Here is a 27,124-nt window from a genome sequence, read left to right on the forward strand (position 1 = left end):
AGTACACTTATCAACGGTGATACTAAATTTACTACCAGTTCGCAAGTCAAGGGCGTAAAGCGGCAAGAAGAACTGGCCAGATACTCTCCGCGACTCTTTTAATCGCCAAGTTTTGACATACAAATTGTTTGAATTGTTTGAACTGGAGCATATCAATCCCAAGGATTATGATCATTTAAATAATCGTCAAATTTATAATAACAGACAGAGGAAACCGCCGTTTTAGAAACAGAAATATAATAGAATATATAATTGTTTATTCGGGACGTACGAAGTATACCTGGAGAAGTCTTCGACTATTTTATAACGATTTTTCTCAAAAAATATAAATTTATAAAATACGTCTTTACTCTAGACATAACATTCAAGTAGAATTGAATTTTTAATTACGATTAATCAGTCACACATTAAGTTTAGTAAATAAAACATTCAATATAAAAAATATTTATTAGAAAAACAATCACAGCTCAAGCAAGTGTTGGTAACTTAAAACATTAACACGAATATTATGCCTAGACTATGTACAATTAAGTTTAGCACAGCCTTTGGGCCTTTTTAGACATTAAAAGATATCGTTAATATAACAATATTATGAGAATTAAAAGTGAGAAAAGAAAGTTCAATAATTATATTAAGAATCATAAACGTAAATTGAAATTATTGTCTCTTTCTGTCACGTAGTATTTACGCTTTGATGAACAGAGACTAGTGCGAATGTAAAACAAAAGACGAAACGCTGCCGGGATGTATTTGTTCGTTCGTGAACATGCATGTCTAATCGCACACACATACCATTTTAAATTCTTACCTCCTAGTACTTCGGTAAAGACGGTATTTAAAGAAATTTAGTAATAAGTTTTTTTAAGTAGATTACAGATTAAAGTAGTGTTTTTTTAATATTACAAAATTTATTCTGTATTTTTGTTTTCATCTATAATATACATTTATTAAGAACACGATTGTCCTCCTATTTCTAATACTATTTAATGTCTACAGATTCTTTGTATAGGTATAGCTCCGACTAAGAAAAATTGTTGCTACTTTTAACTTAATGGTTACAATAACTAAAACTTTTATTAACATACTATAAGAATCAATTAGCTAATTATTATAGACATATTATTATATTTCAATAGATTCTATTACGTTTATAATTAAGAGAAAAAATATTATATATTCAAAAATAATCTTTTGAAATTTTAGCCCATATCCATAGAATGAAGATTAATAAAACGTATTCTTAAATTTATTCAGTCTCGTGTGATAGCACAGTGCTTGGGTATACGCCGTTGGTATCTACTTTAATTTCGCCATTGACGATTTGATGCAGCTGATTTTCGTATGACTGACCAGATATCTCCAATTTCTTGAGGAGGCTTCTCACCAGGAATATCAAATAAAGGTGAAGACCTGAAAAGGATTTGAAACTATGTGTAGAAACAAAATAGTATTTGACATTTGTCATTAGGATTATCTATACGCGAGGGGGCCGATGGCTGGCCATGCGTCATGCTCATGAACGGGTGCTGCTTGTGGTGAATGGTCGTACTTGAATTCGTGTATGCGGTGATCTTGGTTATTTCGATTATGTGTTTGCGTGTGGTTCCCACGAGAATGTAAGCGCGTGCTCCTATTTCACCATGCCTCATGCTGATAGAGGACAAGTCTTTGTTTTTTTTTTGTTTTTTCATGTTATTATTATTAATTACTTGATATGTCATGTGGAACATGGTGCAATGGCTGCAGCTCCTTGCAAACGTTGTGTAAAAAAAATGGCGATTAAAAAGAGTGGCGGAGAGTTTATTGCCAGTTCTTCTCTGAGAACTGGCAGTAAATGTAAAATTAGAAGCATTAAAATGTATTTCTTTACTGACGAGTCATAAGTGTATAGTATGTTACCTATATGATTAAATAATTTTTAATCATATAGGTATTAGTAGGCTTTTTTTTTATAGATTGTGACTCAGTGGTTGTTTTTGCCGGAAAATATTATTTTTAATTAAATTAAAGTATCATGTATAAAATTTTACTTACAAAGTCCAAAAAGAAATAATCCACATGTCTCAAATATGAAGCTGACTGGATAATAAGATGAAAAGACACCATTAATTTGTAATATAATAGTAGTAAGCAGTGTTGTCATCGCGTAATAGTAGAACACTTTTAGTAGTCTGGTGTTTTTCTGAAAAACAAATAAATGATAGGCAAAATAAAAAAAATACTTATTGATTTTAAAGATTTAAAACAAGTTTAGTAATTTTATAAAATACAATATATCGCGTTATAGAAAATCGTGTTGTAGGATTATTCACATAAAACCATTTTTGTAACAAATCAAAATCTAGAAACACAAATATAATAAACTAATTAATTTTAATTTTATAACAACACAATGGAAACAGGTGCAAGGCACGCAAAACTAATTATGGATAAATTACAAATTATTATAAATTTCACACTACCTCCTATTACATAAAAAAATGCCATTGCAAATATTAATCCCCTTATTCTTAAAAATAAATCCGTCATATATAATAAATCGTGTCTCTTTTCCTCACAACGTAATCTCAATTTAACAGAAAGTGATAGAAGAGTACGATAGTTATGTGCAATTATACTGACATTGCACAGGGCATTGAAGAAATATTTTAAATTCCTCCTTACCAAGCCTTTTCGGTAATCATACAAGTCGTGTTGCGAATTGGTTAATTGAAAAAGTGGATCATTTACAGGATTGTGGCAGTCTAACAACGTCCCTAAATAAGCGCTATTGTAGTGTTATAAATTTAATTTTGTTTCCGAATTAAGATTTCTTTTATTATTATCATTCGCTCTAACGATGAAGGAAGACATCGTGAGGAAACTGGCTTGCCTTAGACCCAATTATTCGATCGGTTAGTCCGGCACAGGAGGCTGATAATTGTCTGTTACATTTACAAATGATCATGAAACAAATACAGAAATCTGAGGCCCAAACCTAAAAAGGTTGTAGCGCCACTGATTTATTTTATTTATTTTTTGTCATTTGAGAAATGATTTGTAATATCATGACAACTTTCACCTTTAAATAATTTTAGTTAAGTGAGCTTTCTGCCCATTGCCCCCTGTTCTATAAAAAAAAATATGTCCATATCCAGATATGGCCATGACAAATGACCAGTTTCATTATTTTTCGGATTTTGTTTCTTGCCAACACTTGTATGCCTTATTCAGTGAGTCGTGTACAGATACCGGCATACTTCTTAAGCATTAAACAAGGGAGTGGGGGAAAGTTTGCGCATCGTACTCATACACACACACTTCGCTTCTGTGCAGGCAAGGACAATTGTCCAAGATGTTTGCCGGTATCCATAATTAGTATAATTCTTACCGTATGTCCACCATAGACAAGTACCGACGCAAAAACAAAGTCAAAAATGTAGAAAACAAGACAGATCTCATCATCCACTTGCATCAACGAACCGTGATACATCAACATAGTTTCATTAAATCCACTGTGTATCGTATAACTGTACACTCCAGTCATGAACACCGAAAATAACTGAAAAAAAAATCTTAGGGTAAGTAAAACGTTCGAAGCGCTTATGATTAGGCAAGTCAGGCTGTGGATTTTTCACACAGAAGCAATGGTGTGTGTCACGCATAGACCGATCTCTTAATATACAGATACAAAATTCTTAAGCTGAACTGTGTGAACAGTACTATTTTATAATCTAATTTATAAAATTCTCGTGTCACAATGTTCGATCCCATACTCCTCCGAAACGGCTCGGCCGATTCTTATGAATTTTTTTATGCATATTCAGTAAGTCTGAGAATCGGCTACTATCGATCTTTCAAAGCTCTAAGTGATAAGGGGGTGTTCAACCAAAAAAAAATTATAGAATTTTTTTGCTTTTATATTTTTATGATACAGCATACAAAAATACATACAACTCCTAATTTTCACCCCTCTACGGTCAATCCCTATTTTTTATTATTGTAGATAATATGCACCTGGTTATTTTTATTGAACCAAAAAAAATGTTTCCTAGACATACTCGTAATATACATGGCAAAACGACGTTTGCCGGGTAAGCTAATGACACTATAAAAAAACTATTGCACGAATCGCATCGTTGAATATTTAATAATAATAATAATAAAGCCCGTTCCAATTTTTACAAATTTAGAATATATATATATATATTTTTTTTTTTTTAGTATTTTGTTGAGCCTTTCCTCCAACTTCGATTTTGTCCCCTTCTTGTGGACCCTTGGACCGTGGGGTCCAAGTACACAGGCGCTAATTAAAGCTTTAAGTTGGCGCCTGGTAGATAGTACCGGTGAATTGGTGCTTTCCTCGCTCAACGAATAAGTATCGCAATACATCGAGGTAATGAACAGTCGATCAACCATTGAATAAGCAATTTCTATTCTACCGATATTCAATTTAGCGACTTGAGAATAATATTTTTATATAATCAGAACATAACATTGAACCAAACAACTAGAGGTTATCAGAGTGAAAAATCATACGCGGAAATATAATAATATCTGTGACTTCAAATGAATATTTATAACTAGCTATATAACTGTCGTATACTTATTTTCTTTAGTAAATTGACAACTATTAAATTATTAAAAGGCCGGCAACGCACTCGCGTGCCCTCTGGCATTGAGAGTGTCCATGGGCGGCGGTATCACTTAACATCAGGTTCCAGGACACGTTCTATTAAAAAAAAATTAAAAAAAAACTAAAGTGCAAGCTGATATTTGGGCGTTATTTATTACCAAACAAAAATCTCTTTAAAATCTTTTTAGAAAAAAAATGAATTTGCGAGAAAGTGTATGTATGTTTTTGAGTCTCTATTCATCCATATCATACATCCTATTCCGATATATGTAATTATGTATACACATACTTACAACATTAATATATCCAAACGCCAAAATACCTTGCCTCAAAGGCAAGCAGAGGCAGCATCGACCTAAATCCGGTATTTCACAGAACATTTTATATCCCCTGTTAAATTTTTTCCCTTTATTCTAATAAACCGCGCGTGCGCACTCCCGATTGTAAACTGCCACGAAGTGCCACTTATCTAATAAAGACTGACGTTGTTAAATTATCTACAGAGACTCAGTACCGCCCAATTCCTATAACATCTTGTTCACTATACTGCCATTTCCGTCTCGCCTTACTTAAGCATTTTTTAAACTTGGCACCAAGATTTTAATTTTTTAGTGCCTCTAGCGATTAGAGGGATGATAGAGGTCCTGTTGAAACTGTAATCCTGAATTCAGTTCCTGTGCAAAACTTGCTTCTCTTTAAGAAGAATTGGTATGAAAGTGACGCAGAAATTATTGTGTGTGATCCCAGTCGAGTGTATTTACATATTGGTATTTTGTTATGACGAATTATGAAATTTAGTGGGTTCCAACTTTCTCAACGATGCTTTATACTGTAAATTGAGGATTATAATCCAGATAAAAATGCTTGGAAACATGCTGGTCCTGCTCCATAGAACAATCAAACTAGACAAATTTGACTGCTAGCTAAACTAGTCATAAAGGTTTATATTTGCTTTTTTCCTAATTTAACTCTCTGCTGCAATGATTTTTATAACACCATGCGCCTATTTTATCTTAGTATAGTAGTTTTTTTATTCTAGGTAAATGGTATTCACATATAATTATCAAATCAATGTAGGGGAGACCGGGTACAAAAGTAACACTTTGTACTTCACACTTGATTTGTGGCTAGGTTTTAATATTGTCATTAAATTAATATAACCATATATAAATTCAGTTTATGTTCTTTACATTAGCAGCTCGATTTATTTTACTATGGTGTGTTTTATATGAAAAACAGAGAGTTAAAAAAAAATCATCAGTTGTTACTTTCGACCACGTAGGCAGGTCGAAAGTAACAAGACGAAGAGGTTGGTAATTAATACAATATTATATGTTAAATCAACAATTATTTATTTAAAAAGTAAAAGTTCTGCATTCTGCATCCATCCACTAGCATTGCCAGCTCCGGCACAACCAACAGGACCCTCAAGAATCATATGGTCTTGGAATAGTTTAAATGGGAATACGAAAAAGGAGGAATGTGTCCTCCTTGAGCATTAATGGCAACAGCAACAGTTCCAAATCTTCCACGTTCTGAGGTTACTGCACCTACTTGTTTAGTTCCTTTTTGAGCAACAATCTTGCTAGGTTTGTTTGTTACTTGTGTATCCATAGGACTATGTTACTTTTGTACCCTTCCTCATTTTTGTTGAAACATGAAATATAACTTAAAAACGGAACGTGCTAAACAAAAACAAATTTAAACAATGTACAATCAATCTAATCAAAAATAGATATGCAAACATTCAGATTACTACCATCCTTTTACGACTATGTAAACATTAAATAACAAAATATCGAAAAACTTAGTTTTGGTTTGTAAAAACACATAGTATCCTCTCACACAACCTAACAGTGCGTGGAGTACGTGGCGACTAACTACAAGTGAGGGGGGCACTCTCAGCTATCGCCTGACGGCGGCGAAGCTGTTTTCGCCCATTGGATGAATCTAGAGAGCAATTGTTACTTTCGACCCGCCGTTACTTTTGTACCCGGTCTCCCCTATACAACATATTGTAAAAACTATAACATAACTTGTAATTTTGACTTTCAAAAGAGCATTTTAATAATCCTAATTGAAATAAATGATTCGACTTTGCAATAGCATAAACCCTATTTAGAGAAATTAACATACTAAAGATATTTTAAAAAAATTACTGAGATCGGCTGATGTTTTACTGGATTTTTTGCATTTCCGGTTAGAAAAAATAACGTAAAATCCAATTGCGTTTCGACTTTAGTTCCTGGAACTTTTGGATACTTTGTTTTTGTTGTTGTAACTTTGTTTTGATTATGTTCTTATCAATTCGACGTAGTTCGACTCATCCAATGGAGATAAACAATCGTAAAATATATTATGTACGTATGTATGGATAATGTATCTGTATTTAAATATATTCTTGGGTCGTGGGGTTCAAGTGCACAGGCGCTTATTAAAGATTTAAGTTGGCGCCTGGTAGATAGTACCGGTGACCGCAGAGCTGGCACTTTCCTGGCTCAAAGAATAAGTCTCGCAATACAGCGAGGAAATGTTGCCAGCGTTAAAGGTACACTGCCACAGGGACCAAACTTTTTAAATTTTTTTTAATTTTAATTTTATTTATTTTTAATTATTTTTATTATTACTTTATAGGTTAAGAAAATTGTAAATACTGTATTTGTGTAAAAAATAAAGTGGCACAGTTAAATTTATAATAAATAAATATTTATTATTATTCTCTTACATTAAGTGTTACATAAATTCTTTAGGGTTAAAAAAGTATTTATTTTAAGTATTAAGGTTTGTTTTTCACTGTTGAAGTGCGATTCTGGCTTAGTGCTAGCTGAAGTATTTCCGAACCAATTCGACTTAGGGTCCTTCAAGAAAAGTACCAATACTTAAAAGGCCGGCAACGCCTCGCGAGCCGTCTGGCATTGAGACTGTCCATGGGCGGCGGTATCACGTAACATCAGATGACCCTCCTGCCCGTTTGCCCCCTGTTCTAGAAAAAAAAACACCAACGCCCTTCTGTCAAATGTCAATACACTTTTTAACGTATGTGAATCTGACGTAAGGACTCGTTTTGTTTTTTATGAGGCAAACGACACCACAGGATAAGGAGCAGTCATCGCTCACTTAGTGGGTTGCCGGCCTTTGAGCAAGGAGTTTGCTCTCTTTTTAAGCAATTAGAGCTCTTATCTCTAAGGGAGGACATCCACCGGGACTCAGAAAGGAAAGAAAATGAGAAATAATTAAAGGCAAGATTTTTAATTGTACAGGTTAAACTTTTTTAATTTAAATTATTTCTAATCTTTTGATTAATTTTAATTTAAAGAGTCGTGACTGTTGTAACTCTAAAAAATCTTTTAATTTTAGATCTTTTAAACGACTTTGGGCGTTGCAATAGTAAATATGTGTACCGTAAAAAAAGATCTGTACTTATTTTTCAGATGATATTAACTTCTCGTTGCTTCATTCGATGTGTACAGTAGCATCGGTGGAACCATTTTTAATTTCAATGTGTATCGCACCAAATTCACCCAACTGATTCTCATATCCTGTATCGGATGTAGTTTTGTTTATTTTGTTTATTAAACTGTTTATTTGCAGTAGTAGGTACACATGAATAACTGAAAAAAAAACATAAATTAAAATAACGCCGATAATGTTTTAACTCTTTCTCTCAAAGTAAGTTTACGGTGTGACAAAAAGAGACAGATGTGTACTGTAGTTAAAACTGTATCTAATAATAGTGTGATTATCCAGTGGCACAAATTTCCTGGCTCAGACCACATCACAAACGAGTCTATAAAATCAGTGCAGTCATTACTGGCAGTACCGCTAACTCAATTGTTCAACCGTATTTTGGAAAATGCTAAAACACCGACACAATGGTCAGAGTCAGATATAATACTGATTTATAAAAAGGGCGACCCATGTGATGTTGCAAATTATAGACCAATAATAAGCTTACTACCGTGCTTATACAAACTATTCTCATCTCTTATAAACCGAAGAATAAGTATCATACTAGATGCAGAACAACCAATGGACCAAGCGGGATTCAGAAAGAGTTTCTCAACTGTAGACCACATCCACACTCTGGAACTTCTCATTAGAAAATACCAAGAGAGACACCGAGCACTTTATATCGCTTACATCGACTACAAAAAAGCATTCGTCACCGTTTCACATGCAAGCATCTGGAAAGCACTAACGGAGCAAGGGGTAGCGACGGAGTATATACAAATATTAAAGTGTATATATAGTAACAACACGGGCAGAGTCAAACTAGAGAAAGTCGGCCCAAGCTTTCCCATAAAAAGAGGTGTGAGACAAGGCGACCCGACATCACCTATGCTGTTTATTGCCATCCTCGAGTCGATAATAAGAAATCTAGACTGGGGCACAAGCGGCCTTAATATTAACGGAAAATACCTGAGTCACCTGCGCTTTGCTGATGACTTAGTGCTTGTATCCGAATCAAGCTCACAATTACAAGTTATGATTCAATCATTAAATGCGGCTAGCAAGAAGGTAGGTCTAGAGATGAACCTCACAAAGACAATGTTAATGACAAACAGTATAGAAAAGACAGTATCGGTTGATAGAGAAATTCTGAAATATATAAACAATTATGTTTACCTAGGAAAACAAATCAGCTTTGAAAAGGACAACAACTATTTAGAAATTGAAAGGCGAATTCAAGATACTTGGAACAAGTTCTGGAGTCTAAAGGAAATTTTTAAAAGCAATATGCCAGTAACACTTAAAACCAAAAACCAAAGCCATGTCAAGCTGTCTCTTGCCATGTCTAACATATGCTTGCCAGACTTGGAAATATACAGAGAAGATAAAAAGAAAAATCAGAACTTGTCAAAGGGGCCTAGAACGGAGCATGCTTAACATTAGAAAAATTAATAAAATAAGACACTCAAAAATAAGAAGCGTACTAAAGCTACTGATGCCCTAAACTATGCTCTAAAGCTTAAATGGAGATGGGCAGGTCATGTAGCAAGACTCTCTGACGATCGATGGACCATAAGGGTGACCAGGTGGGGTGGCCCTATTGGGAAACGAAACAGAGGAAGACCGCTCACGACATGGGCGGACGACATTGCTCAAACGGCTGGCTTGAGCTGGATGCAGCTCATCCAAAATCGAGATACATCCAGATCCCTGGAGGAGGCCTACATACAATAGATACAAAAATTAGGAAAAAATAATATTAATAATAATTGTTTAATTTACTTTCTTAAAAATATATTTGTAAAAATAGCATTAAGTTAACTCTGTTCTTTTGCAAGAAATAAAAAGGCTTTTTTATTTTTATTTTATTATTTATTTATCCAGTGGCGGATTTACTAGCAGGCTGAGTAGGCTGGAGCCTAGGGCGGCAGATATTTGTATATATATATTTGGGGATCGAATTGCTTTTGCATAGAAATCAAACAGTAACAAATCTTGTCGATTCCTTGTCATTGAACATTTGGTGTAGCAAACTTTCATATTGTAAAACTGTTAGCCCCCCCCCCACCTGTAATCCACCCCTAAACCCTTAGCTTACACTTTGTATAAGTGAATAGAGCGAAATTGCAGAATATTTAGAAATGTATAGTTCCTTCTTCCCTCTTTCCCCTATTGTGCCTTTTGTGCTCAAAAATCAAACCTTTTTAGGTGCAATTTCCAAGAAATTGTTGGATTGTAAAAGGCGAGAGCGGCACAAACTTCACAACCTCTACCTTGAAAATTTGTAAATTCGTTACCATGACCATCATCATTTAATGCTATGTTCTAGATAATTCGAATGTCTTGAACTCAATCAGTAGATTCTATTTCACACTATACACTTCCCTAATTGTAATAATTAATTAAAAATTTTGTTTTGAACTCATCATAAAGGGCTTATATTTATTTTAACATATCCGTTCTTAATCATAGAGACTTTTATAATACTGTTACTAAACTGCTCTTTTGTCTTTATCCGTCAAATATTAGTAAAATGACTGCTTCACGACTGATTTGACCGCGACCGCCGCTGCGAAAACCGCAGTGAGAGTTCGAAAAGTGAGTTACAGAATCGCAAGGCAGTTCTTTTGTTTTCTTCTTGGCAATATTGAGAATATCTGTCAATCTCATGAAGCGTTGTCCTGTGCTGAATGGTGTAATTGTACTTTAGTTTTTATATTATTAACTTACTTGTACTGATGATGAACAACCCTGTCTCAATTGCTGAATTGTAGTAAAATAATTTAGTTAAGGCATATATCTGGATAACGAATATGGCTAGTAATGTTAAACATGTGTAATAGAAGAATACTTTTAGGCAGACTGTCAAATTCTGAAAAAAAAATCAAATTAAGCATGTATTATGTTTTAATTAAAATATTCAACAATTATAATATATGTTGTGCGAGCAGTGTTGCCCAAGTGGCATCAGCGTGCGACTCTAATCCCTGACGTCGTAAGTTCGATCCCCGGCTGTGCAACAATGGACTTTCTATGTGCGCATTTAACATTCGCACGACCGGTGAACGGTGAACATCGTGAGAAAACCCGATAGCTTTAGACCCAAACAGTCGACAGCGTTTGTCAGACACAGAAGGCTGATCACCTACTTGCCTATTAGATTGACAAATGACCACGAAACAGATACATAAATCTGAGGCCCAAACCTAAACAGTTCGTAGCGCTACTGATTTATTTTTTTATATATATTGAAGCAAACTGCGAAGTTTGCTTCACTTTTCATAATAAGTTTTCATCTGAAATGACTGACGACACTGTTTCGAAAATATACAGTTTTGTACTAAACAAATACAATTGTTACACCACAACTACTATTACTCGAAGACGAAAAAATGTTTACTCATTACCTTATGGCCGCCAAAAACCAAGACCACGCTTAACACTATATCCATAATTCTGGCAATATAAGCTGCAGGTTCACCCCAGTCTTGCGCCGTCCCGTGTATAAGAAGAATGGTATGGTCCGTGAAAATCATGAACGCTGTCATTAAAGTCGACCAAAGCTAAAACAATTGCGAACTTTAAAACGAAACAAAACAAAGCTTTCATATATTAATCGATAAGACTAAAGCTATCCCGGAGTGGTTGCCTGGATCGCTCGAAAGCGATTAGGCCGCTGGTTGCCCACCTTTTTATTTAATTATGTCAATTGTGTTATATTTCTGTACATGCCAGATACTGCCCTGCGATTCTATAACTCACTTTTCGAACTCACACAGCGATTTTCGCATCGGCGGTCGCTCTGAAATAAGTAATAATAATTTGGCATTCTGATAAACAATAAACTACAAGCTCCCACCTTTTCAGAATGCCAAATCATAAAATGACTGCTTCACGACTGATTTCAGAGCGACCGCCGATGCGAAAACCGCTGTGTGAGTTCGAAAAGTGAGTTACAGAATCGCAGGGCAGATCCCGACTTATGCAAGTTCGATGTAGTTCTATCAATATCTGAGTCTGACTCTAGGCTTGATTATGTTAATCTGAGACAAATCCTATTCTAAGACGCGAACTGCAATATTTATATTATCAATCAATAGCTAAGTTATTCCTTCTAATCGATTCGGCCTTTTCTTTTTAAACAAATATAACCAACGGGATTGATTTCCCAGATGCTGACAGGTCACGGTAGATTCTTGTCGTATCTTTACAGGTTCAGGGTTAGACAAAGTGCTGCCTGTCCTTGTAGCAATACAGCTGAAGAGACGGTGTTACATGTCCTGACCGACTGTTCAATGGATACGACAGGTATAACACTGAACAAGTTATTGGAATAAAAGTAACACGATGAACTTAAAAGCTTTCTGGAATTGTTATACAAAAATTGGTAAAAGAAATAGGTAGTAGTGTGTATTGATCCGGGATACCACTACCATTTACTTAAGTTGTACATATACATTATACGTAAGTTATTTAATACCTCCGATTAAGAGAAACCTAGAAAATCTTAATATATATTATAAATTACGTGTCACGTTGTTTGTCCGCTATGGACTCCTAAACTACTGAACCGATATCAATCAAATTTGCACACCGGGTGTAGTTTGATCCAACTTAAAAGATGGGATAGCTTACATCTCAATTTATACCCACAATATTATTTTATTGCAACATATTTGTTTATTATTTGATAGTCACAATTCTAACAGATGGCGCTGTGTTGAAAGTACCAAAGTTTCACATAAGCTACAATTTACTAGCATAACCACCAAAAAAGCATGGTGGTCCCCATGACTGGTGTTCTCCTACCGTTTCCGCTACTATGTAATATAACAAAAACCTTAACCACAGCAACGCTTGGCCGGTCTGCTAGTATATATAATAAAAAAAATATAGTTATATTGAGAATCGAACATTACATATCGTAGATCATTTATTATGGTAGTTTTTTTTATCAATAATCAGAAATACGTAAACATAGCCGATATGAATACTCGATTAGTTAAAACGAATTTATAGATAAAAAAGCATGGGCAAGCGAAATACCTTTTAATTGTACAATTATTTAACTTGTTGGATACAAATAATACTTTTAAAATAGTACTTACAATATTAAAGTATCCGAACGCGATAATACCCCTTCGAAGAGGCAGGCAAAAGCAGCATCTTTGGCAAAGCGGTGCTTCGATAATCATCTTTGTAGTTTGTTTCTAAATATAATAAATGTTTAACTCCGACCGATGTTGTTGAATGAATCCATTGTGGGCAGTATCAATTATTCGCCCACGCTCCGGATTTCAGATAGTGACGATATATGAACAATTATTACTATTTGACCATGGCTTAATCACTAGTGAAGGAAGGGCGGTGTTTCCTCCAACCTAACGGGTCATAAATATAAATCTTCGGAAAAACTTCGTAAGTGCGTTTCATGGTATGACGTCATAGTGATTTTAAGCATCGGATTATAGATTTTGCTACACCGTAAGGTTTAGGTGAAAAAGGAGAACAGACTTATAATGGGGAGGTATCTATGAAAGGGAATAGAAGATTGACTGATGTTAATCTATAAACAAAACAAAATCTTAAAAGGCCAGCAACGCACTCGCGAGCCCTCTAGAATTGAGAGTGTCCATGGGCGGCGGTCACTTAACATCAGTTGAGCCTCTTGCCCGTTTGCCCCCTGTTCTATAAAAAAAAATTTGATCAGACTATATGTTGCATGAATACTGTGTAAAACACAAGATATCGAATAAAGTATAAAAGTATATAAGGAATTTAAGTAAAGGTAATTTCAGTCTAGGTTAATCTACTCTTGATAGATAGGAGAGTAGTCCCCACTAAAGTCAGAGTCTTTCATTTATCAGGACTTCTTCAGATAAGGCAGTTGAGAAAATATATCTCCTACGTTAATTTTATGATTACCTCAATAAAGCGATCAATGTTTAAATTCGTTATATGTATTGTTTGGGCCCATTTTTGTTAAGGTGATTTTTTGTGCGGTAATTTTAACTAACCTAATAAAATATTCAGGACAGTATTGTTACTAAAACAATAATAATCTTTTTATTATGATTGTCTGCTTTAAAAAATAAATTATTATTATTATATTAAATGGAAATCTCTTTTGTGTTGGCTTACCGAGTAAATTGCTGTCATAATAGCTGCAGGCGTTAAAAAGAAATAAATGTTCTATGACTAAAACGATTTATTATTTGTTTTATTTACATTTTATTTTACTAACAGTGTAATTATCACATAGGAATTTTCAGAGCTGGAGCGAATATTTTAAAACATAAATCGTTACTATTCGTAATTTTAATTAAAAATAATGAAATCACAAATTTATACACATTGATAATAAAAAATACCATAAGCCAATCTGATATTGCACTAAATTAGTATTTAATGTTAATGAAATAAAATATATTATTTATATATAACTATTCCAAGACCACAATTTCCACGATATAAATCTTTACGACCAACCAGCAGGCTCCAGAAGATACACCACTCCTTATATGGAAATAGTATTAGTTTTTACAAAAATAAATAAATAAACGTAAATTAATTAACTTTTATAAATTTGATGATTATTTATTTTGATTAAGGATCTGTAGTGAAATCACCAACTTGACTTGCACTGTTGAAGTGCTTTTCTGGCTTAGTGCTAACTGAAGTATTTCCGAACCAATTCGACTTAGGGTCCTTCAAGAAAAATACCAATACTTAAAAGGCCGGCAACGCACTCGCGAGCCCTCTGGCATTGAGAGTGTCCATGGGCGGCGAACCTCCTGCCCGGTTGCCCGGTTGAAGAAAAAAAATTGTAACGCCCTTCTGTCAAATGTCAATACATTTTTGACGCATGTGCGGCAGACGTAAGGACTCGTTTTGTTTTTAGGAGGCAAACGATACCACCGGATAACGAGCAGTCATCGCCCACAGACACCCATTTTAATGGTTTGCCGGCCTTTGAGAAAGGAGTTTGCTCTCTCTTTATGCAATTGGAGGGAAGACATCCATCGGGTGTCAAAAAGGAAAGAAAATGAGAAAAAAGTGTAGCGTAAGCAAAAACTTATAGACATCAGTCTTCTCCTTACCCTTAGACCGCTAACTACATATTCAAAATCTTGAAATTAATGGTTTTAGGGCCGACAGACAGTGGCTAGACTAGTCAAAAACTGACTAAAGGTCTGCGTCCTATACTGGCTCCTATACTTTAAGATTTTTTTTTAATATTGTAATCTATTACTGTTTTAAGATTTTTTTCTATTGGTATGTATTATTTTATATGTGATATACATGTACATGATGTACATGTAGTTACAGCATTGCAGTTATCTGTAATGGTAGCATATTTTGTTAAATAAATAAAAATATAGATTTTGTGACAATATTCGTTGCCCGATCACAAAACGAACCTTGATTTCGATGTAGTCTTGATAATTCATATGGCTAGAACTTAAGGGATGATTAAAAATAGTATTTATAAAAATAATACCTTTATTCATATTCATTAATATATAATATACAAGTATTATATTATGCGGTTTTAATAATTTATAATTCCGTAAATACTGTAGAAAAAGCAATTAACACTAGACTTGAAAAAGCTAATTTTTTTAATAAGTTTCCATCTCATTAATTTCCTTTTATTCTTACCATATAACCTTAATTTTAGTATGTATTTCTTTATTTAGTTAAAAAGCCACAAGAGTAGATACAGTTTTAGATACATTTAATAATTAAAGTCAAGGTTTTTAATTGAACAGGTTAAACTTTTATAATATTTTATTTAATTTTAATTTAAAGGAGACTTAACGCTCCCTTGAGTCAAATTCAAATCTTTTTTACATACCAGCGCTAGGTTGTGACTCTAAATAATCTTTTAATTTTAGATGTTTTAAACGACTTTGGGAGTTGCAGTAGTAAATATGTGTACCGTAAAAAAACTGTACTTATATTTCAGATGATAATAACTTCTCGTTGCTTCATTCGATGTGTACAGTAGCATCGGTGGAACCATTTTTAATTTCAATGTGTTTCGCACCAAGTTCACCCAACTGATTATCATATCCAGTTTCGGATGCAGTTTTGTTTATTTTATTTACTAAACTGTTTATTTGCAGTAGTAGGTACACATGAAGAACTGAAAAAAAAACATAAATTAAAATAACGCCGATAATGTTTTAACTCTTTCTCTCAATGTGAGTTTACGGTGTGACAAAAAGAGACAGATGTGTACTGTAGTTAAAACTGTATCTATTATAGTGTGATTATCCAGTGACGGATTTCTAGCAGGTTTGATTAGGCTGGAGCCTATGGCGGCAGATATTTGGGGAGCGAATTTTTGCTACCGCATAGAAATTAAACAGATTTTAACGTTTGCTGGTGCTTTACAGATAGAAGTCTGCAACAAATCTTGTCGATTCCTTGTCATTGAACATTTGGTGTAGCAAACTTTCATATTAGAGTAAATCTGTTAGCCCCCCCTCCACCAGTAATCCACCCCTACACCCTTAGCTTACACTTTGTATAAGTGAATAGAGCGAAATTGCAGAATATGTAGAAATGTATACCTCTAACCCCTATACGTGTCAGTCCTACTACTGGTTGGAGGCTGCGAACTAGTTTGTGTACATTTTTGTGCTTAAAAATCAAACCCAAAAAATTTAGGTGTAATTTTACATAACAATTGTAAAGGCGAGAGCGGCACAAACTTCACAGCCTCTACCATGAAAATTTGTAAAACCGTTACTATGACTATCATCATTTAATGCTAAGTTCTAGATAATTTGAAAGTCTTGAACTCAATCAGTAGATTCTATTTCACACTATGTACTTCCCTAATTGTAATAATTTATTTAAATTTTTATTTTGAACTAATCATAAAGGGCTTATGTTAATTTTAACATTTCCGTTCTTAATCATAGACACTTCTATAATATTGTTACTAAACTGCTCTTTTGTCTTTATCCGTCAAATATTTACGCTAAATGACAGAACAGCCTTGCGATTCTGTAACTCACTTTTCGTACTCTCACTGCGGTTTTCGCAGCGGCGGTCGCGCTCAAATCAGTCGTGAAGCAGTCATTTTACGATTTGGCGTTCTGATAATTTAAAATTCTTAAAATTCGAAAAGTGAGTTACAGAATCGCAAGGCAGTTCTTTTGTTTTCCTTATGGTGCCTACATTGAGAATATCTGTCAGTCTCATGAAGCGTTGTCCTGTGCTAGATGCTTCAACTCAGTCGTTCTGTACTTCTGTTATAATGGCGTTAGGTGTTTAGTTTTTAGACTATTAACTTACTTGTACTGATGATGAACAACCCTGTCTCAATTGCTGAATTGTAGTAAAATAATTTAGTTAAGGCATATATCTGGATAACGAATATGGCTAGTAATGTTAAACATGTATAGTAGAAGAATACTTTGAGGCAGACTGTCAAATTCTGAAAAAAAAATCAAATTATCTCTTGAGTAGAAGTTTGATTGTATACATTAATTAAGCATGTATTATGTTTTAATTAAAATATTCAACAATTGTTGTGAGAGCAATGTTGGCCTAGTCGTTTCAGCGTGAGACTCTAATCCCTGACGTCGTAGGTTCGATCCCCGGCTGTGCACCAATGGACTTTCTTTCTATGTGCGCATTTAACATTCGCACGACCGGTGAACATCGTGAGAAGCTTAGAGCTTTAGACCCAAAAAGTCGATAGCGTTTGTCAGACACAGGAAGCTGATCACCTACTTGCCTATTAGATTGACAAATGACCACGAAACATAAATCTGAGGCCCAGACCTAAACAGTTCGTAGCGCTACTGATTTATTTTTTACTATATATTAAACTGCGAACTTTGCTTCACTTTCCAAAATAAGTTTTCATCTGAAATTAATGATGACACAGTTTCGAAAATATACAGTTTTGTACTAAACAAATACAATTGTTACACCATAAGTACTATTACTCGAAGACGGTAAAATGTTTACTCATTACCTTATGGCCGCCAATAACTAAGACCACGCTTAACACTATATCCATAATTCTAGCAATATAAGCTGCAGGTTCACCCCAGTCTTGCGCCGTCCCGTGTATAAGAAGAATGGTATGGTCCGTGAAAATCATGAACGCTGTCATTAAAGTCGACCAAAGCTAAAACAATTGCGAACTTTAAAACGAAACAAAACAAAGCTTTCATATATTAATCGATAAGACTAAAGCTATCCCGGAGTGGTTGCCTGGATCGCTCGAAAGCGATAAGGCCGCTGGTTGCCCACCTTTTTATTTAATTATGTCAATTAATGTATTGTAGCATTACAGCTGAAGAGACGGTGTTACATGTCCTGACCGACTGTTCAATGGATACGACAGGTATAACACTGAACAAGTTATTGGAATAAAAGTTACACAGACGAACTTAAAAGCTTTTTTAAAATTGGTAAAAGAAATAGGTAGTAGTGTGTATTGATCCGGGTTACCACTACCATTTACTTAAGTTGTACATATACGTATTTTATTTAATACCTCCGATTAAGAGGAACTTAGAAAATATATTTAATAAAAAAAAATATTTATATTGAGAATCGAACATTATCGTAGATCATTTATTATGGTAGTTTTTTTAATCAATAATATATCTGTAATACGTAAACATAGTCGATATGAATACTCGATTAGTTAAAGCGAATTTACAGATAAAAAAGCATGGACAAGCGAAATACCTTTTTAATTGTACAATTATTTAACTTGTTGGATACAAATAATACTTTTAAAATAGTACTTACAATATTAAAGTATCCGAACGCGATAATACCCCTTCGAAGAGGCAGGCAAAAGCAGCATCTTTGGCAAAGCGGTGCTTCGATAATCATCTTTGTAGTTTGTTTCTAAATATAATAAATGTACAACTCCGACCGATGTTGTTGAATGAATCCATAGTGGGCAGTATCAATTATTCGCCCACGCTCCGGATTTCAGATAGTGACGATATATGAACAATTATTACTATTTGACCATTACTTAATCACTAGTGAAGGAAGGGCGGTGTTTCCTCCAACCTAACGGGTCATAAATATAAATCTTCGGAAATACTTCGTAAGTGCGTTTCATGGTATGACGTCATCGTAGTGATTTTAAGCATCGGATTATAGATTTTGCTACACCGTAAGGTTTAGGTGAAAAAGGAGAACAGACTTATAATGGGGAGGTATCTATGAAAGGGAATAGAAGATTGACTGATGTTAATCTATAAACAAAACAAAATCTTAAAAGGCCAGCAACGCACTCGCGAGCCCTCTAGAATTGAGAGTGTCCATGGGCGGCGGTAACACTTAACATCAGGTGAGCCTCTTGCACGTTTGCCCCCTGTTCTAAAAAAAAAAAAATATAATCAGACTATATTATGTTGCATGAATACTGTGTAAAACACAAGATATCGAATAAAGTATAAGAGGAATTAATTATTTAATGTTAATTTCAGTCTAAGTACTCTACAGATAGTAGCGGGAGAGTAGACCCTCTAAAGTCAGAGACTTTCATTTATCAGGACTTCTTCAGATAAGGCAGTTGAGAAAATATATCTCCTACGCTCATTTTATGATTACCTCAATAAAGCGATCAATGTTTAAATTCGCTATATGTATAGTTTGGGCCCATTTTTGTTAAGGTGATTTTTTGTGCGGTAATTTTAACTAACCTAATAAAATATTCAGCACAGTATTGTTACTTAAACAATAATAATCTTTTTATTATGATTGTCTGCTTTAATAAATAAATTATTATTATTATATTAAATGGAAATCTCTTTTGTGTTGGCTTACCGAGTAAATTGCTGTCATAATAGCTGCAGGCGTTAAAAAGAAATAAATATTATACGACTAAAACGATTTATTATATTTTGTTTTATTTACAATTTATTTTACTAACAGTGTAATCACATAGGAATTTTCAGAGCTGGAGCGAATATTTTAAAACTTAAATCGTTACTATTCGTAATTTTAATTAAAAATAATGAAATCACAAATTTATACATTGATAATAAAAAACACCATAAGCCAATCTGATATTGCACTAAATTAGTATTTAATGTTAATGAAATAAAATATATTATTTATATATAACTATTCCAAGACCACAATTTCCACGATATAAATCTTTACGACCAACCAGCAGGCTCCAGAAGATACACCACTCCTTATATGGAAATAGTATTAGTTTTTACAAAAATAAATAAATAAACGTAAATTAATTAACTTTTATAAATTTGACGATTATTTATTTTGATTAAGGATCTGTAGTGAAACCACCAACTTGACTTGCACTGTTGAAGTGCTTTTCTGGATTAGTGCTAACTGAAGTATTTCCGAACCAATTCGACTTAGGGTCCTTCAAGAAAAATACCAATACTTAAAAGGCCGGCAACGCACTCGCGAGCCCTCTGGCATTGAGAGTGTCCATGGGCGGCGACCCTCCTGCCCGGTTGCCCCCTGTTCTAGAAGAAAAAAACTGTAACGCCCTTCTGTCAAATGTCAATACATTTTTGACGCATGTGCGGCAGACGTAAGGACTCGTTTTGTTTTTAGGAGGCAAACGATACCACCGGATAACGAGCAGTCATCGCCCACAGACACCCATTTTAATGGTTTGCCGGCCTTTGAGGAAGGAGTTTGCTCTCTCGTTATGCAATTGGAGGGAAGACATCCATCGGGTGTCAAAAAGGAAAGAAAATGAGAAAAAAGTGTAGCGTAAAGCTTACCGTCAAAAACTTATAGACATCAGCCTTCTCCTTACCCTTAGACCGCTAACTACATATTCAAAATCTCGAAATTAATGGTTTTAGGGCCGACAGACAGTGGCTAGACTAGTCAAAAACTGACTAAAGGTCTGCGTCCTATACTGGCTCCTATACTTAAAGATTTTTTTTTTAATATTGTAATCTATTACTGTTTAACGATTTTTTTTCTATAGGTATGTATTATTTTATATGTGATATACATGTACATGATGTACATGTAGTTACAGCATTGCAGTTATCTGTAATTGTAGCATATTTTGTTGAATAAATAAAAATCTAGATTTTGTGACAATATTCGTTGCCCGATCACAAAACGAACCTTGATTTCGATGTAGTCTTGATAATTCATATGGCTAGAACTTAGGGGATGATTAAAAATAGTATTTATAAAAATAATACCTTTATTCATATTCATTAATATATAACAATAACATACAAGTATTATATTATGCCGTTTTAATAATTCATAATTCCGTAAATACTGTAGAAAAAGCAATTAAAACTAGACTTGAAAAAGCTAATTTTTTTAATAAGTTTCCATCTCATTAATTTCCTTTTATTCTTACCATATAACCTTAATTTTAGTATGTATTTCTTTATTTAGTTAAAAAGCCACAAGAGTAGATACAGTTTTAGATACATTCAATAATTAAAGTCAAGGTTTTTAATTCAACAGGTTAAACTTTTATAATATTTTATTTAATTTTAATTTAAAGGAGACTTAACGCTCCCTTGTGTCAAATTCAAATCTTTTTTACATACCAGCGCTAGGTTGTGACTCTAAATAATCTTTTAATTTTAGATGTTTTAAACGACTTTGGGAGTTGCAGTAGTAAATATGTGTACCGTAAAAAAATCTGTACTTATATTTCAGATGATAATAACTTCTCGTTGCTTCATTCGATGTGTACAGTAGCATCGGTGGAACCATTTTTAATTTCAACGTGTTTCGCACCAAATTCACCCAACTGATTATCATATCCAGTTTCGGATGTACTTTTGTTTATTTTGTTTATTAAACTGTTTATTTGCAGTAGTAGGTACACATGAAGAACTGAAAAAAAAACATAAATTAAAATAACGCCGATAATATTTTAACTCTTTCTCTCAATGTGAGTTTACGGTGTGACAAAAAGAGACAGATGTGTACTGTAGTTAAAACTGTATCTAATAATAGTGTGATTATCCAGTGACGGATTTAAATCTTGTCGATTCCTTGTCATTGAACATTTGGTGTAGCAAACTTTTATATTGTAGAGTAAATCTGTTAGCCCCCCCTCCACCAGTAATCCACCCCTACACCCTTAGCTTACACTTTGTATAAGTGAATAGAGCGAAATTGCAGAATATGTAGAAATGTATAGTTCCTTCTTCCCTCTTTCCCCTATACGTGTCAGTCCTACTACTGGTTGGAGGCTGTGAACTGGTTTGTGTACATTTTTGTGCTTAAAAATCAAACCCAAAAAATTTAGGTGTAATTTTACATAACAATTGTAAAGGCGAGAGCGGCACAAACTTCACAGCCTCTACCATGAAAATTTGTAAAATCGTTAGGTACTATGACTATCATCATTTAATGCTAAGTTCTAGATAATTTGAAAGTCTTGAACTCAATCAGTAGATTCTATTTCACATTATATACTTCCCTAATTGTAATAATTTATTTAAATTTTTGTTTTGAATTAATCATAAAGGGCTTATGTTTATTTTAACATTTCCGTTCTTAATCATAGTCACTTCTATAATATTGTTACTAAACTGCTCTTTTGTCTGTATCCGTCAAATATTTACGCTAAATGACAGAACAGCCTTGCGATTCTGTAACTCACTTTTCGAACGAAACAACAAACTACAAGTCTCCTTATCAGGATGCCAACTCGTAAAATGATGAATGCTTCACGACTGATTTGAGCGCGACCGCCGCGCCGCTGCGAAAACCGCAGTGAGAGTTCGAAAAGTGAGTCACAGAATCGCAAGGCAGTTCTTTTGTTTTTCTCTTGGTGCCTACATTGAGAATATCTGTCAGTCTCATGAAGCCGTGTCCTGTGCTAGATGCTTCAACTCTGTCGACGTTCTGTACCTACTTCTTTAAAATTGGTGTAATAATTGTACTTTAGTTTTTATATTATTAACTTACTTGTACTGATGATGAACAACCCTGTCTCAATTAGTAAATTGTAGGAAAATAATTTAGCTAAGGCATATATCTGGATAACGAATATGGCTAGTATTGTTAAACATGTATAGTAGAAGAATACTTTGAGACAGACTGTCAGATTCTGAAAAAAAAAGCTCCAGGTAAGATGCTTGAATTAAAACGTCTTTGACTTCGACATTTTGAGTTATCTCTTGAGTAGAAATTTAATTGTATACATTAATTAAGCATGAATTAAATTTTAATTAAAATATTCAACAATTATAATATATGTTGTGCGAGCAGTGTTGCCCTAGTGGCTTCAGCGTGCGACTCTCATGACGGACGTCGTAGGTTCAATCCCCGGCTGTGCACCAATTGGACTTTCTTTCTATGTGCGCATTTAACATTCGCACGACCGGTGAATGGTGAACATCGTGAGAAAACCCGATAGCTTTAGACCCAAAAAGTCGACAGCGTTTGTCAGACACAGAAGGCTGATCACCTACTTGCCTATTAGATTGACAAATGACCATGAAACAGATACAGAAATCTGAGGCCCAGACCTGAAAAGGTTGTAGCGCTACTTATTTTTTTTTTATATAATTATGTATATTACTCTGCGAAGTTTGCTTCACTTTTCAAAATAAGTTTTCATCTGAAATTACTGACGACACAGTTTCAAAATATTCAGTTTTGTTGCTACACCACATGTACTATTACTCGAAAACGGTAAAATGTTTACTCATTACCTTATAGCCGCCAACAACCAAGACCGCGCTTATCACTATATCGATAATTCTGGCAATATAAGCTGTAGGTTCGCCCCAGTCTAGCACCGTCCCGTGTATACGAAGAATGGTATGGTCCTTGTAAATCATGGTGACTGTCATTAAAGTCGACCAAAGCTAAAACAATTGCGAACTTTAAAACGAAACAAAACAAAGCTTTCATATATTAATCGATAAGACTAAAGCTATCCCGGAGTGGTCGCCTGGAAGAGATCGCTCGAAAGCGATTAGGCCGCTGGTTTCCCTCCTTTTTATTTAATTATGTCAATTGTGTTATATTTCTGTACATGCCAGATATAGACCAGTGCAGATAGCCTTTAAAATAAATAAAAAGTGAAAAAAATTACAGTAGGATGAAACCCATTAGAAAAGCAGGGGAATATGACCAAAATGAAAGGAAAAATAAATTACGATCGATCTGAGGTCGGGAAGGGGAAGGGGGGGGGGGGAGTTTTAAGGGTAAAAAACGGTTTATCTCGATTTCCGGCAAAACTTCAAGTCCTATCGAAGAAAGTTAAATGGCAAAGTTGGAGGTAATAAAAAGATCTAAAACTTTGGTTTTCACACATTTTTCACATAACCTCAAAATTTATGTGAAAAATTCAAAAAACCAAGTTTTGGGTTTTTTATTTTTATCTTTAACAAAAATATTTTTTTTTTAACGAAATTTGGTGAAAACTTACCTTTCTATGTCCCAAATACACTGTAATTTATTTGATTAAAAATATTTATTTGTTCCCTTATTTTGAATTAATATCGAAAAAAAACCCTAATTTTCAATCGAAAATTCTGACGTCAAAATTTCAGCTTTTTTCAAAAAGTTGATGTGCTTTCAGTTCGTTGAAATCTCTACTTTCCTATGGTAAAAAAATATATATATATTACCATAGTAAATCTTCTCTGAAAACGCAAAAAATCGTATGCAGTAACGCCCAGACCTGTCATCCCCTTCCTTACTTCTCTATGAAATACGAAAATTTTAGCCCATCTAAAGGCTAAATTTTTTTTTTAAGGTCACTCAGGTATATATAAGTTTTCTTAAAATAGTAATAAATAGGCATCTGATTATAATTTAAAGAAGATTACACACTAAGATAATGTAAATCTGCCTTTAATCTGAGACAAATCCTATTCTAAGACGCGAACTGCAATATTTATATTATGAATAAATAGCTAAGTTATTCCTTCTAAACGTCGATTCAGCCTTTTCTTTTTAAACAAATAAAACCAACGGGTTTGATTTCCCAGATGTTGACAGTTCACGGTAGATTCTTGTCGTATCTTTACAGGTTCAGGATTAGACAAAGTGCTGCCTGTCTTTGTAGCATTACAGCTGAAGGGACGGTGTTACATGACCTAACCGACTATTCTATGGATACGACAGGTATAACACTGAACAAGTTATTGGAATAAAAGTTACACAGACGAACTTAAAAGCTTTCTGGAATTTGGTGTAAATGCTATACAAAAATTGTTAAAAGAAATAGGTAGTAGTGTGTATTGATCCGGGTTACCAATACCATTTACTTAAGTTGTACATATACGTAAGTTATTTAATACCTCCGATTAAGAGAAACCTAGAAAATCTTAATATATATTATAAATTACGTGTCACGTTGTTTGTCCGCTATGGACTCCTAAACTACTGAACCGATATCAATCAAATTTGCACACCGTGTGTAGTTTAATCCAACTTAAAAGATGGGATAGCTAACATCTCAATTTATACCCGCAATATTATTTTATTGCAACATATTTGTTTATTATTTGATAGTCACAATTCTAACAGATGGCGCTGTGTTGAAAGTACCAAAGTTTCACATAAGTTACAATTTACTGGCATAACCACCAAAAAAGCATGGTGGTCCCCATGACTGGTGTTCTCCTACCGTTTCCGCTACTATGTAATATAACAAAAACCTTAACCACAGCAACGCTTGGCCGGTCTGCTAGTATATATAATAAAAAAAATATAGTTATATTCAGAATCCAACATTACATATCGTAGATCATTTATTATGGTAGTTTTTTTATCAATAATATATCTGTAATACGTAAGCATAGCCGATTTGTAATACTCGATTAGTTAAAACGAATTTAAAGATAAAAAAGCATGGGCAAGCGAAATACCTTTTAATTGTACAATTATTTAACGTGTTGGACACAAATAATACTTTTAAAATAGTACTTACAATATTAATGGATCCGAACGCGATAATACCCATTCGAAGAGGCAGGCAAAAGCAGCATCTTTGACAAAGCGGTACTTCGATAATCATCTTTGTAGTTTGTTTCTAATTATAATAAATGTACAACTCCGACGAATGTTGCTGAATGAATTGTGGGCTGAGTATCAATTATTCGCCCACGCTCCGGATTTCAGATAGTGACGATATATGAACAATTAATTATTACTATTTGACCGTGGCTTAATCACTAGTGCAGGAAGGACGGTGTTTCCTCCAACCTAAGGCCGTTTCTCCACTGCTCCTGTCCGGCAAACGTTAATTACCGATACGATTTAGGGTCGATTCAACCAAACAAGAGTAAATCTTAATCTTAGAATAAATCGTCAGTTAATCGAAAGTAAATCAATTTTACGTTTTACCAACTACAAATTCTAAGAATAGTGGGCTTATTCGGGAATTGCTACAATACCGCCGTTTCGCACGGAATAACAGCTATTCCTAGAATAATTTAATAGCGTCAGGCAGTCCAATCAGCTGATTTCTGTCATTTCAGAAATATGTATTCTGTGTTTTAATTTCAAGTCAACGCAACGCTCTAAATTAATAGTCTAGTATTGTATAATGAAACGTTTAAACAATTTATTATTTATTTATTTGTTTTTAGGTTTTTTATTTTCTATAATATTAGAATGAAATTCAACTGGGCTCAACAGAAGTTCCTTTTTAGACGAAAGCCTCAAACAAACAAGAAATAAAAACTTTTTATTGTCGTTTGACACCTGTTAAAAGCTACTTTTTCACACTATAATACGGCAAAATCGAGTTGACATGATGTATGCTCTTACACTGTCCCGTTGTAGAACAACATTTATTTGCCGAGTTTTATTTTCGTTCACCATTCTCTTGCTATTCGCGTATTGTTATTCCTAGCACAATTATACTATCGATTACGTGGACAAACGATTATTTACTCGAGATTAAAATCATGGAATAGATTATTCTTGGTATAGTTACTCGTGTATAAATTGAAGTTTGGTCGAATCGACCCTTAGAAACTCAAGACAGTACATACGTACTTCTCCACTACTCTGGCATCCGATTTTTATCGATCCGATAACTTGCTAGATCGGAACGCGGTGTTTTATCGGTCC

The 27,124-nt window shown here is 34.1% G+C and overlaps 3 protein-coding genes across 5 annotated transcripts; all 3 read right to left on the reverse strand.

The window, feature by feature from the left end:
• Nucleotides 1-433: 433 nt before the first annotated feature.
• On the reverse strand, nucleotides 434-5,083 carry LOC125051971. Its single transcript, XM_047652614.1, has 4 exons — nucleotides 4,909-5,083; nucleotides 3,371-3,541; nucleotides 2,035-2,182; nucleotides 434-1,410 (listed from the first exon to the last, which is right to left on the reverse strand). The coding sequence occupies exons 1-4, from the start codon at nucleotides 4,993-4,995 to the stop codon at nucleotides 1,247-1,249; spliced, it is 570 nt and encodes a 189-aa protein (XP_047508570.1). The 5' UTR covers nucleotides 4,996-5,083; the 3' UTR covers nucleotides 434-1,246.
• Nucleotides 5,084-7,845: 2,762 nt separating this feature from the next.
• On the reverse strand, nucleotides 7,846-13,303 carry LOC125051973. Its single transcript, XM_047652620.1, has 4 exons — nucleotides 13,174-13,303; nucleotides 11,473-11,628; nucleotides 10,796-10,937; nucleotides 7,846-8,226 (listed from the first exon to the last, which is right to left on the reverse strand). The coding sequence occupies exons 1-4, from the start codon at nucleotides 13,258-13,260 to the stop codon at nucleotides 8,069-8,071; spliced, it is 543 nt and encodes a 180-aa protein (XP_047508576.1). The 5' UTR covers nucleotides 13,261-13,303; the 3' UTR covers nucleotides 7,846-8,068.
• Nucleotides 13,304-15,550: 2,247 nt separating this feature from the next.
• On the reverse strand, nucleotides 15,551-26,152 carry LOC125052063. Of its 3 annotated transcripts, none has more exons than XM_047652726.1 (4): nucleotides 25,977-26,152; nucleotides 23,746-23,901; nucleotides 22,997-23,138; nucleotides 15,551-16,214 (listed from the first exon to the last, which is right to left on the reverse strand). In XM_047652726.1, exons 1-4 carry the CDS (start codon nucleotides 26,061-26,063, stop codon nucleotides 16,057-16,059), a joined length of 543 nt encoding a protein of 180 aa, XP_047508682.1. In that variant the 5' UTR covers nucleotides 26,064-26,152; the 3' UTR covers nucleotides 15,551-16,056. The 3 variants fall into 3 exon arrangements, with proteins under 3 accessions (XP_047508682.1, XP_047508680.1, XP_047508681.1); XM_047652724.1 differs by lacking the exons at nucleotides 22,997-23,138; nucleotides 23,746-23,901; nucleotides 25,977-26,152 and adding exons at nucleotides 17,375-17,516; nucleotides 18,063-18,218; nucleotides 18,851-19,033; XM_047652725.1 differs by lacking the exon at nucleotides 15,551-16,214 and adding an exon at nucleotides 21,316-21,913.
• Nucleotides 26,153-27,124: the final 972 nt, after the last annotated feature.

This window comes from Pieris napi, chromosome 8 (genome assembly GCF_905475465.1).
Source record: "Pieris napi chromosome 8, ilPieNapi1.2, whole genome shotgun sequence".
Classification (NCBI taxonomy): domain Eukaryota; kingdom Metazoa; phylum Arthropoda; class Insecta; order Lepidoptera; family Pieridae; genus Pieris; species Pieris napi.

What these genes read in the sequence shown, in the direction of transcription:
- LOC125051973 (XM_047652620.1), bottom strand. Translation starts at nt 13,260, where the DNA reads ATGATTATCGAAGCACCGCTTTGCCAAAGATGCTGCTTTTGCCTGCCT. An exon ending in CGTTCGGATACTTTAATATT is followed by an intron (nt 11,629 to 13,173) that starts GTAAGTACTATT and finishes CAATTGTTTTAG; the next exon opens with CTTTGGTCGACTTTAATGAC. An exon ending in GTTGTTCATCATCAGTACAA is followed by an intron (nt 8,227 to 10,795) that starts GTAAGTTAATAA and finishes TTTTTTTTTCAG; the next exon opens with TTATTCATGTGTACCTACTA.
- LOC125052063 (XM_047652726.1), bottom strand. Translation starts at nt 26,063, where the DNA reads ATGATTATCGAAGTACCGCTTTGTCAAAGATGCTGCTTTTGCCTGCCT. An exon ending in CGTTCGGATCCATTAATATT is followed by an intron (nt 23,902 to 25,976) that starts GTAAGTACTATT and finishes CAATTGTTTTAG; the next exon opens with CTTTGGTCGACTTTAATGAC. An exon ending in TGGTTGTTGGCGGCTATAAG is followed by an intron (nt 23,139 to 23,745) that starts GTAATGAGTAAA and finishes TTTTTTTTTCAG; the next exon opens with AATCTGACAGTCTGTCTCAA.
- LOC125051971 (XM_047652614.1), bottom strand. Translation starts at nt 4,995, where the DNA reads ATGTTCTGTGAAATACCGGATTTAGGTCGATGCTGCCTCTGCTTGCCT. An exon ending in CGTTTGGATATATTAATGTT is followed by an intron (nt 3,542 to 4,908) that starts GTAAGTATGTGT and finishes TTTTTTTTTCAG; the next exon opens with TTATTTTCGGTGTTCATGAC. An exon ending in ATTATTTCTTTTTGGACTTT is followed by an intron (nt 1,411 to 2,034) that starts GTAAGTAAAATT and finishes AATCCTTTTCAG; the next exon opens with GTCTTCACCTTTATTTGATA.